General features: G+C 35.3%; 1 protein-coding gene across 1 annotated transcript; it reads right to left on the bottom strand.

The window, feature by feature from the left end:
* Positions 1 to 4992: 4992 nt before the first annotated feature.
* On the bottom strand, positions 4993 to 8859 carry LOC131146244 (U-box domain-containing protein 52-like). Its single transcript, XM_058095707.1, has 4 exons — positions 8296 to 8859; positions 7061 to 7179; positions 6850 to 6968; positions 4993 to 5277 (listed from the first exon to the last, which is right to left on the bottom strand). Exons 1-4 carry the CDS (start codon positions 8582 to 8584, stop codon positions 5055 to 5057), a joined length of 750 nt encoding a protein of 249 aa, XP_057951690.1. The 5' UTR covers positions 8585 to 8859; the 3' UTR covers positions 4993 to 5054.
* Positions 8860 to 11650: the final 2791 nt, after the last annotated feature.

Below are 11650 nucleotides of genomic sequence, written 5' to 3'. Positions count from 1 at the left end.
GCATTATGTTTATATGATCAACTACGTTAAATAATTTCACTTGAGCAAAGTGGGAAAATGTAAGACATTAATTGACATTAATTGCCTCAAATAAAATTATGATTATATTTAATGAGATAATATGAAAGGTCTTTAATATTAAATATAATAATGTTATCATAATTTACAATAATAATATCTTGAAATATGAGAAATCTATAATTATGATAAATTATGTATATTAATTAATCACTTGATGGAAGTGATGAATATGTAAAGGAGGTTTGGGGCTGGTCCTATCTCAACCTAGAAAGGTTGTGCTAAGATTTCCATCAAATTAAGATAGAGCATAAGGAAGCGTAAGGCTGTGAGATAGAAACACAGTCTAAGGATATATGCTTAGAGGCTATGGATCAAAGTATGATTTTCTTTTAATGTTTGTTGTGTCAAATTATGAGTTTCGAAGGTCCTTAAAATTAAGACGTATAAATCATGTTTATCGTGTGTGTCTAAACTTACAATATATTAACTACAAACACAAGTGCATAATATATATGTTACATATAATAATATATAAATTTAGTTTGATTAATCTTAGTTATTGAATAAACCTAATTGAAAAAATTAAAAATTTCAAGGAGAAACTAAACAAAAAAAAAAAGAAATAATAAATCAATTTATCTTTTCAAATTGATATGATTTTGTGATAGCTAGGAGTGCCAACAATGGGATTTGCCATTTTTAATTCGAGCTTCCTTCGAATTTCCTTCTACTTCTACTCCTATCTCCCTCTCTCTAGATTGCTCTTTCGTTTAGGTTATAATTGGCTCCAAGAATGCTTATTGGTTATAGGCTGAGAATGTGTTATGTGAAGATATTTTACTAGGGATGCAATGATGGAAAGAATAATAGAAAGAAATTGCTTATGTAAAATTGTTAGCATATGTCCATAATTAATTCGATTGACCAATCTCCATGATTTGGTCAATCTCTATGATTTGTGTAATTAGAGCATGATTTGTATAATTAGCATTAATGTCACTAATGATTTACCATTGTGAGCTTGTCTCCTTCACCTATAAAAGGATGACCCTTGTACAGTTTTATATATACAAAAATATAGAAGTTATTTACAACTCTTTTTTTCTTCTCTTGGTTTTAACATGGTATCAGAGCCAAGTTTGGTTCTTGACCGCTAGTTGGTGTCTTTCTTTTGGTTCTACCACTCTCTCACCATTGGTATTCCAATACCATAAATTGATTCCATTGCTCCAAAGTTTTTCACTTGGTGCAAAAATCATTTCGATCCGACGCTGCACGCCTTATGAGCCCAGTCACTAGCGGCCAGACACTGCCGCATTCACTGCCACTTGTCGTCATCTCCGGTGACCTTCCAGCAATTTTCTAGCCACCGTCCGCTGCCACTTCCGGCAGAGCTCCGGCAAAGTTGGTTTTCTTTGACTAGTTTTTCGTGCTTATTCCATTGACGCCCTCCTTTTGCTCTAAATTGGTTAACATTATCATTTTTTCTTTCTCCTATTATGGCTTTTTTAAATGATGTTACTCGCCCTATAAAGATTGTTTTGAATGGCTCCAACTACAATGCTTGTGCCCAACAAATGTCTGTTTTTCTGATTGGTTGGAGATTATGGAGTTTTGTTACTAGAATAAAACAAAAACCCAAAAAAACTGACAAGCAATCTACAGAGGAGTTTGATGAGGCTCTTGATGAATGGGAAAGTATTCACTGTAAGATCCTTTCCTGGTTTATTAATACATCAGTTCCTTCCATTCAGAGTCTACTTCCTAAGTTTCGAAATGCCGAACTTGCTTGGGACTTTTTGGCAAAATGATACAACTGTGGTAGTGATGCTGCTCTTGAGTTTTAGTTGGAAACTAGGTTTTCCTAGATGCGTCAAGAACCTGGATAGTCTATTGCCAAGTTTCATGCTCAAGTTAGTAGTATTTGGGATCAGCTTTCTAAAGTTGACGCTGTTTTTTTTTTATGAGCAGTCGATTAAGTTTTTTGCTACATATCAAGATCGTCATCAGTTCACATATTTTATGATGCATATCCAGGATGAATTTGAGAATACTCAAGCATCTTTGTTAATTTCTCCTCTTCCTACACTTGAGGTTGCTCTTGCAGAACTAATTTCCTTGGCAGCCAACATGGATTGGCCACTTCAACAACTTGACATTAAGAATGCATTTCTAAATGGCGAGTTAGAAGAAAAAGTCTACATGACGATACCACTAGGTTTCAATGAGAAAGGTGAAAAAGACAGTATGTAAACTCAAGAAGTCCCTGTATGGACTCAAGCAGTCTCCTAGAGCATGTTTCGGTAGATTTACGAAGATGATAAAGAACCAAGGATATTGACAAAGGCAATCAAATCACACTATATTTTTACAACAGTATGAAAATGGGAAGAAAACAATTCTGATTGTGTATATTGATGATATAATTCTAATTGGAGATGATACAGTGTAGATGGAAAGATTGAAGAAAGTTTTAGTCACTGAGTTTGAAGTTAAAGAACTGGGACAAATGCGGTACTTCTTGGGAATAGAAGTTGCTAGATCAAAAAAGGGTATCAGTGTCTCTCAACAAAAGTATATCCTTGATCTCTTAACCGAAACTGGCATGCTTGGATGCAAACCTAGTGAAACCCTAATTGAAGTAATAAAGAGAGTTGAAGACTGCAGAATATCAGTTGAAAAGGAGAGGTATCAAAGATTGATTGGTAAAGTAATCTATCATATACCAAACCCGACATTGTATTTGTAGTAAGTATGGTAAGCCAACACATGCATTCACCAAAGAAGACACACCTAGAGGCTGTGTACAAGATTCTCAGGTATCTCAAGGGTTCTCCGGGCAGAGGACTCTTCTTCAAGAAGTGTGAAAGTAAGGAAGTAGAAGTTTTCACAGATACTGATTGGACAAGATCAACGGAAGATAGAAGCTTTACCACTGGATATTGTACCTTTGTATGGGGAAATTTGGTGACTTGGAAGAGTAAAAAACATAATGTAGTGGCTTGAAGTAGTGCTCAAGCTGAGTTCAGGGCAGTTGCATAAGGGATATGTGAAGGACTATGGTTACGGAAACTTTTGGAAGAACTACAAATCACGGTGAAATTCCCTATCAAACTCTATTGTGATAACAAAGCAGCCATTAGTTTATCTCTTAATCCAGTTCAACATGACGGGATTAAGCATGTAGAAGTGGACCCACACTCTATCAAAGAAAAGGTTGAAAAAGGAACCATTTGTATGACTTATGTGCCTACTAAGGAACAAACAATAGACATCTTTACCAAAGGGTTAGCCTGACAGAGTTTTGATGATTTCATCTACAAGTTGGATATGATCAATATCTATGATCCAACTTGAGGGGGAGTGTAGAAATCCTGAGTATCTTGGAGTGATTTAGGGGATATTTATGTTGAGAATTGTATATTATTAAGAGAGACTATTCTAGTAGATTGTTTCCATTTTTGCATACCTGGTTGTATTATAAGAAGTGTATTAACTTGCACAAAGATTTATTCAAGAAATACAGAAATTATTCATTTAGATTTCAAGGTTTGACACCTTTTCAATTAATCCAAGCATTAATATTGCATTCTTTGATTGGTGAGTTCCAAATCCTGCAAGATGCTGTTCCTTGCAAGCAATTCTCATCTATTCAGAAAAGCCTAATGAAATGCAATGCAAGGATATTATGAGGCAAAGAGCTCAAACTATAAAAACAAGTCTTGTGTTTTTAGTAACAGAGCTACCTTGGGAGGGTCACAATCTAATTTCCTGCGACTCTTCTACTCTTTTCTGGCTTTAAAAGTATTTCAATGAAACAGTTTGGTTGGAAGATTTGGAACACATCAACAACTTACTTATCCTGAGCAAAGTTCAAAAGAGCCTGGCAGAATCTAACAAATGGTCCTCCGTATGAGCTATGTAGAAAGATCGAGGCTACCACCTCAGAAATTGGGAGTTACGCTCAAATAAGAAGATCACATGTTCAAGCAACTTTCAAGTGTTCCGAAGGTAAGGTTGTGTACACCAAGTCCTCTTCAGACCCTTGATATGGATTAGAGCTTCGCGTACTCGGTTACACACTTTTAGAGATTGACCTCATGGCAGAGAGTTAGGATGGCTATGGTGGCCTTGGGTCAGCTGGCTAGTTACTTCACTACAAGCTTGGTACTTTATGCAAAATATGGGTTATTGCTGTATTGACATGGTTGAACTCTGGGTTGTCAAGAAGGGGCTTAAGGATCAGAAAGTTGATCATTGCAATCGATCAGTTCCAGCTCTTCCGTAAACTTCATGACCAAAATTGGGAATGCAATGCAACATAATTGATATGTAATGGGAGGGGAACTTCTGTGCTGACTGGTAGCCACCAACTGATTACAGCAAGACTTGGGTCTGCACATTCTAAATGATCTCCCAACCAACTATGGCAATGCTTGTCGCTATATCTACTACAACCAATACACCCAAAATTACTAATTCGTTTTCGAATAGAATTACTAATTGGTTTTTTGCCTCCGCATATCCTCATGTACATATGGTATTCTGACTTAGAATTTTTCAATTCGATCAATGTTTGATTATATTATACATGCCTCCTGCATCAGTGATACAAGCCATTCCCCATATCATCAATAGCAATCATCAAGATTTTAACAAAATCCACTATCTGCTATTCTCACTTTGTGCTTCTTATGTGATGGACAGACCCCCTCTTTTTGGGTTTGCTCTTTGACTTTTCCATGATAGATGAGTAGCTTATGTTACCATAACCTAATGGAGTAATGGGCATGGAATTTTGCTATCCCATTTTTCTTTTAGAATTCTTTTCCAACAGGTCTCTGGGTTGTCTCTGGTTTTATTGTGTGATGACCATGCTGTTTTTGCATTGAGATGTTTCTTTTGTATGCCGTCCACTTCCTTTCCCATACCATTAGGCCTCTCTAGTGAACTTTTGCTACTAGAAATAACTTGTGGAACTGCTGTAAGCTGTGCGATTGCGTGCTATTGACATATACAATATTACATAATTTCTAATTGAATTTGCCTGAAAAGCATACACATTCGAAGAATTTCCTTTCCGGAGAATGAGCAGTTTCTGATTTTTTGCGACTGGATACCGGAGACGAAGGAAGTGGCTCTGGTGACTGTTGGCCATTGTAAACCTTGTTGCCTTCAAAAACAATTGTAACCTCACAGAAATCTGGTGCATTTTTCTGGACAATTACTGCTTTTCCCAGTCCTTTCATTAATCTCCTGATAACAAGAGAGTAAATCAATTCCTTTTACTGCAATCTATTGCCAATTCCTCTACAATCAGTGAGGCAAAAGAAACATAAAAATACCGTGTACAGTTGTCAAAAACTGAAACTGCTGCCTAAACTAAACATGCTGAATTCCCAGATGTTCACATTTCTTAGAGCTTCTGTAGATATAAGACATATTTTGTACCCAATTTGTTAGAACTTGATATGCATTAGTGACCCACAACCTAACAGCTTAAACTTTTAAGTAAAACGGTAATCTAACATGGTATTACTGGGTTTTAGTCTCATTGTTCGCACTTATTATGTGATAATTAAAATTTATTATGCGTTTACCTCTCCACGTGTTATCGGGCTGCACGTGTCGGGAAGTGTTAAAACTTTATATGCATTGTTGACCCACAACCTAACAGTTTAAACTTTTAAGTAAAATGGTAATATAACATAATTATATCACTGTTTTCCTTTCTGTCTCCCCACTATGCTATACAAAATAGGAATCCATTACCCTCTTACATATCACTTCCCAAATTATTTCCATGTCATGCTTAACTCGAAACTTTTTACATAAAAGTTTTTAAACAACAATTTTAAGGTATTTGTTTTAGATGGTAACTTTTTTTTTTTTAACCCAATTTTTTGGAACTTATTGAACTTAAAATAGTGATTAGTCCATCCTCTTTCTCAAATTGCTTTTTTTGCTGAATTTAAACTTTAAATTTTAAAATAAAAGGCAAAAAATACAAACCTTCCTTTAGGTTTATCAAACAAACACTCACCCCACCTGAAATTTCAAAAATCTAAAGAATCTCTCTTGAGGATTTAAGAATTTCACACCTTTCCTGAGGTTTGTCAAAAAAGGCAGTATCGTTTCCTTGTATTTTGTTAAAAAAACAAAAATTTTGGACAGTGTAAGTATCTCAACGATCAAATGTCAGGGGACGTCTATGAAAATTTTGAAACCTCAGGATAATATGCATGGCATAAGTATTATACCATATGTGTGTATCTATTACACAAATAAAAATAAAAAATTACAAATGTATTCACTTTAAAATGTGTCTAATGTTTTCCAAAAAATTAAAAAATGGTTGAGCAATAATGTTGGTCTGTATTTTAAACCCATAAGTTGAAGTCTTCCTTAAGTAGACAAAAGAACTTTTGGTTCATTTGATTCAAATTCAATGAAAACCACTGGGCATGTCCCACGGACATCACCTATGCCAATTATCACATGCCTTTGATGTGCCCCATATTTGACCCATTAATTCTAAAAAAAATATTTTGCAACAAGATTGACATATATTGATATGAAATGAATGATTTATAATGTACTATATTAGACGTTCGTGATCATTATCAACAACTCGTTCTTTGATATATTAAAAATTAGAAAATCGTTTAATTGTGACATTTAAAAATCATAAAAATGTCATTTAATTTCTAATTCTCTTAATTTTTTTTTTCAAAAAATTAGAAAAATTTCACATCATCTTTTAGTTGTGCAATATTTACATAGAAATATAAAACAGGGGAAATAAAATTGAGTAGAGAAGAAGAAGACCTAGTGGAAGGGGGGCGTTTGGTTCCCATGACAAGGTTGGTGATGTTGACGATAGGAATGAGTTCCAGAATGGATTTGGCCGTGTCAGTGCTCTCCAGAAGCAGAGTGTCCACCGTCACCTGCAATTAACTTGGCATGCATCTCATCAAGCCAAACTGCTGGGACTAAACCTGAAAAACAGAGTAGATAGAAACAGAGTAGGTAGCTTTACCTTGGCGTCGGTGCAGAGGCGGATGTACTTCTGCAAGAGCTTCCTCCTTCGGTTGCTCTCCTCATTCACATAAACATTCACCTGCTCTGGGTTTAGCTGGCTTCTTAGCAGCTTCCCCACTGGCCCATTTTTCATTTCCATTATTTTACAAAAAGCATGACATATCACATATGGTATGTTATTTAACTTTGAATTGTTTTGAAACATTCAAAGTTGTTTTAAAAATTTTGAATGATTTTGAAATCTTCAAAGTCTGCATTCCTTGTCAAATCAAGAACTGAGGAAGGTTGGTCAATCCTATTCCTACTTGCACGCATTTAAGTTGGAAAAAATTGAAGGGTTGGTGATGCATATTAATTCATACCTAATTAGATAGCCCACACAATTAATTTCAAGAAAAATAAAGTTAGTGGATTGGATTCTTTGAAATATCATCTCAAACAAAGGGTTCTGGATCATGATACCTAGTCAGCACAATTAAATACATCCCCTCAAATCCGATCCACACGCCCAAGCTTTAAGTCAAGTCAAATAAACAAACTACAAATGTTAGAATTAATATATTTGTTTGAAATTTAATCCTAATGCAATGCAAAATTATGTTAAATTTAAATAAATTTAGTTCGACGCTCGAAATTCATGCTTCCAACAAGCAACAGTATCACTAAATTGGATTTGGCTCTTGAATTTTGAATTGTGATAGTAAAAAATTTAATGGTTTGATTTCAATTTTGATGAAATTTCTAAATAGGGGACTTAAAATTGGACCAAGTATGAACTTCAAGTATCAAACTGTTGCAATGTAAATTTTAGAGAGTGAAGTTCAATTTAGTAAAATTCTAACTAGTAGTTTTATAAGAATTGAAAACTTATCAAATTTGATGTCTGTTTGGCTGGAAATAAAAATTTAAAAAGTACAAGAAGTTCTTGGCTGCTACAAAAAAGTTATTTCATCATCCTAATAGTTAAAAGTTAACAATTTTTATGTTAATGGTTCGTGATTAAATTTCGAAAAGGATATGAAATAGAAGACCCACTTAAACTTCCAATAAACCCAAAAAAAAAGAGACTATGATGAAATTATTTTTTGTTTTTGATTTTGTTTTTCTTACTTCATTAGTTTCAGAAGTAGAAAAGATAGAAACAAAAATAAACAAATAAAGTTGCAGGGTACAATATCTGATGATTAGTTCATGAAATGAACAAAAAATGAAGTTGTGGGATTAGTGGATTACCGGGAGTAGGGATGTAGGTAACCGACGGGAAGACATGGACGAGGAAAATTCGAGCTCCGGGGCCGGCGTGATCCAGAGCCCACTTCACCACTTCCATGTCCTCCTTCCCCACTGCTACGTACACATCTTTGAATGCTTCCCCACTGCTCCTCCTACTGCTCCCAATGCTGTGTCTCCGGCTATCTTCTCCCACCTCCACGATCTCCGGCCCCGACGTGCCACAGTTGTGCTCCCATTCTCCGGCGGCCCCCGGCGACTTCCCTTCTTCTTCTTCGTCTTCTTTTTCCATGAGCAGTGCAGCAGAGGAGAGGCTGGGCGAAGATGATAAAAAGGGTGAGCGCGATTGGCAGTTTATGAGGAGAATTTGGGGTGATTAGTCTGAATGTTACAAAAGCAGACCAAGAGAAATAAAAAAGAGAGGCTGAGGTTCTGTTTTGTCAAGGTTCGTTGGCTTTTCCTCTTTTGATACGTCACAATTAATAACATATAAATAAAATTTAACAATCAATGCAAGAGCCTCTCGCCCCTTTCGGTCGCCAAGATAACAAAGATGTAAGCAATCTTATCCCCATACTTAAGGGACTCAATCTTTTTTATAATTATAGCTTGTGATTTAGGTGATATACAATTCCGTAGTGAATGTGTATTAAGATGAGTGATTTTGTGATCTGGATAATATTTAGTCTCGATTTTCTATTGAATATGTATCGTAAATGTTATGTTACTTGAAAATTATATGGGTTTCAGTCTCCTATGGGTTAAAATTATAAGATTGAATAAATTAGCGGCAATAATATTTTATTGAACTTGTTTCATATTTACATATATATGTGTATGTGTACTCGCGCACGCACGCACGAATTTTTATTTAATATAGGTAAAAGAAAATTTTAAGCTTCATTTTTCTTTTATTTATGGATTGTTGACTTCATACTTGGGGGAGGAAAGGCATAGTTGACATTTGAGATGAAAGGCATAGTTAGCTACCTAGCTAGGTACCTATACCTAAAAGTCTTTTATTTTATTATTTAAATTATTAAAACAGTGTTTGAAAGTGTAGGTTTTAGGTTTTGAATTTAAATTTATTGAATAAATGTATTATAAAATTTTCTATAGTTTCTTATGAATTGGGTTTTTCTAAATTGAATTTGAACTTGTGTGAATTTTTTAAATTTTAATGTAATTTTTTATTATATTTAATTTAAATCCATACAAATTCAAATTAAGATTCATATTAATGACATATTTATTTTATCTTTCTTTCTTTATTTATTTTTTTTTGTCTTTTTTCACTTGTAAAATAAAAAATGAAAAGTCACACACTAAAAAGTAAATATGTTGATGTGGCAATTGTATTTTTTTAAAGTTTCAATAGTGCCTATATTTTTACAATTAAAATAACCAATTTTCAAGCATTTATAATAGAGGGTATTGCCTAAAAGCAGCCACCCTGAAAGAGTGCGTAATAGTTCATTGATTGAACGCTCATCTCACTTCTATTAGGGTTTTAATATTATTGAGAATTCCACTTGTGAGTTTGTTTCACATTGAAAAAATTGAGTGGATGATGGATGTTTATACATGGTTAGACCTAATACCCAATAGACTTAAGCTTTTGGGTCAAGTTGGTGTTCATCCATATATATCAAACTTATCAATGGCCTCCTACAGTGGTAACAAGTGGTATTAGAGTTGACGATTTGTAACTCTGGGTAAGCAACATCATAAAAGTCGAAACATAAAGCTAATTCTCCTGACATGCTAACAGTTGGAGGACCAAGTGTTTAACTGAGGCCAATAAGGATCATCTAGGCTTGAGATGGATTCGAATAAGGTCATGATGTGGGAGGTAGGATTGGTTCGGAGGCATGTGGAATGCATTCTGAGGCATGTAAGACACTAATGGTAAGATCTACTTAAGCAACTGTTGTGGAATTAGACTTACTCCCATAATGTGACAACTTGAATAATAATGAGATTTAAGTAATAAGAGGAGGGGAAGTTGGAAATAGTAACAGAAGGAGGAAGTCGGCTTCGTCAACGACATTGCATTTTGGAAGGAAAAACAAAAGGGGATCATCAGCGTCAACGAATCCCTTGTATTCGTTGACGAAGGCCTTAGAAAATTCGTCGACGAAGACTAAATTTCGTCGACGAAGAATGAATTTCGTCGACGAAGAAATACCGAGAGAGGTTTTTGAGCCACTTGAATTTCGTAGACGAGGATTGAATTTCGTCGACGAAATTATGAAGAATTCATCGACGAATGACGTGACTCGTCGACGAATCTGGTTCTATAAATATGAAAAATTCGATTTTTATCTTACAAAAGAAGCTAACTCTTCTCCCTCTCTCTCCTCTTCGATTTTCTCTCTCTCTCTCTCTCTCTCTTCGATTCCCGGCCAGATCTTCGTCGGATCGACAATCCGAAGTCACCACGACGCTTCTGGTGAAGTTCTCTGCGAGTTTGCCAGAGCGGATAGTTGGTGAAAGCAAGTTAGAAATCATCCCTAAGTTGAGATAAAGCTTTTAAAGCCAAATTTGGTCTTGTGATAGTTATAGGAAATGATGTACGCATAAAAATACTGATGTTTAATACTGGGAATTTTCAATTTCAGGTTATTGAGTAGGAAATCCTACCGGGGGGGTTAGGCTAGGATATTTTAGGGGCTTTCTCAGTAGCCAGGTAAGGGAATAAACTAAAGTAGTTAATTTCCATGCAAGTTATTATTAATTATGAGCACATTTATTTTCAGAAAAGCCTATGCTATACTTGTTTATCACATATGAAATGTATGTTTGGAAAATACTGCTATTATGATTAAAGTGTATATGTATGTATAAGATGCTAGAAATGATGATTTTAGAATATGAGGTATGACTTTATGTAATGACCTGAAGAATAATAGCATTTTAATAATAAGAGGGAGAGAAAATAGATACAGAAACAGAAGTAGGCCTTGGACTTCATCAACGACATTGCATTTTGGAGAATAAAATAATTTTAAGGAAATTGCCAGGCTTCGTCGATGAACGCAGGGTTTCGTCGACGAAGGTTTAAGAATTTCGTCGACGAACACAGGGCTTCGTCGACGAGAAAGTACCGAGAGGGGTTCTGAGGCAGCCTGAATTTCGTCGACAAATACAAGACTTCGTCGACGAATTTAATGAAGGACTCGTCAGCTAGGTGACGTGTCTCGTCGACGAATCTGGCAGTATAAATAGAGGGAGACCGAGATATTTTCTCATTTTCACCACGCCTCTCTCTACGCCACTCTCTCACTTCTCTCTTCGATTCTGGCCCCACCAGTTGCCGGATCGACAATCCGAGGTTACCACGATGTTCCTGGCAGAG

This window comes from Malania oleifera, chromosome 13 (genome assembly GCF_029873635.1).
Source record: "Malania oleifera isolate guangnan ecotype guangnan chromosome 13, ASM2987363v1, whole genome shotgun sequence".
Classification (NCBI taxonomy): domain Eukaryota; kingdom Viridiplantae; phylum Streptophyta; class Magnoliopsida; order Santalales; family Ximeniaceae; genus Malania; species Malania oleifera.
Note: the sequence above shows the minus strand (reverse complement) of the source record. Positions and strands in the feature narration are given on the sequence as shown.

Coding starts and splice junctions, on each gene's coding strand:
- LOC131146244 (XM_058095707.1), bottom strand. CDS start 8,584: ATGGAAAAAGAAGACGAAGAAGAAGAAGGGAAGTCGCCGGGGGCCGCC. Junction 6,969..7,060: donor GCCTCTGCACCGACGCCAAG/GTAAAGCTACCT, acceptor AGTTAATTGCAG/GTGACGGTGGACACTCTGCT. Junction 5,278..6,849: donor AAACGCCCCCCTTCCACTAG/GTCTTCTTCTTC, acceptor TCTTGTTATCAG/GAGATTAATGAAAGGACTGG.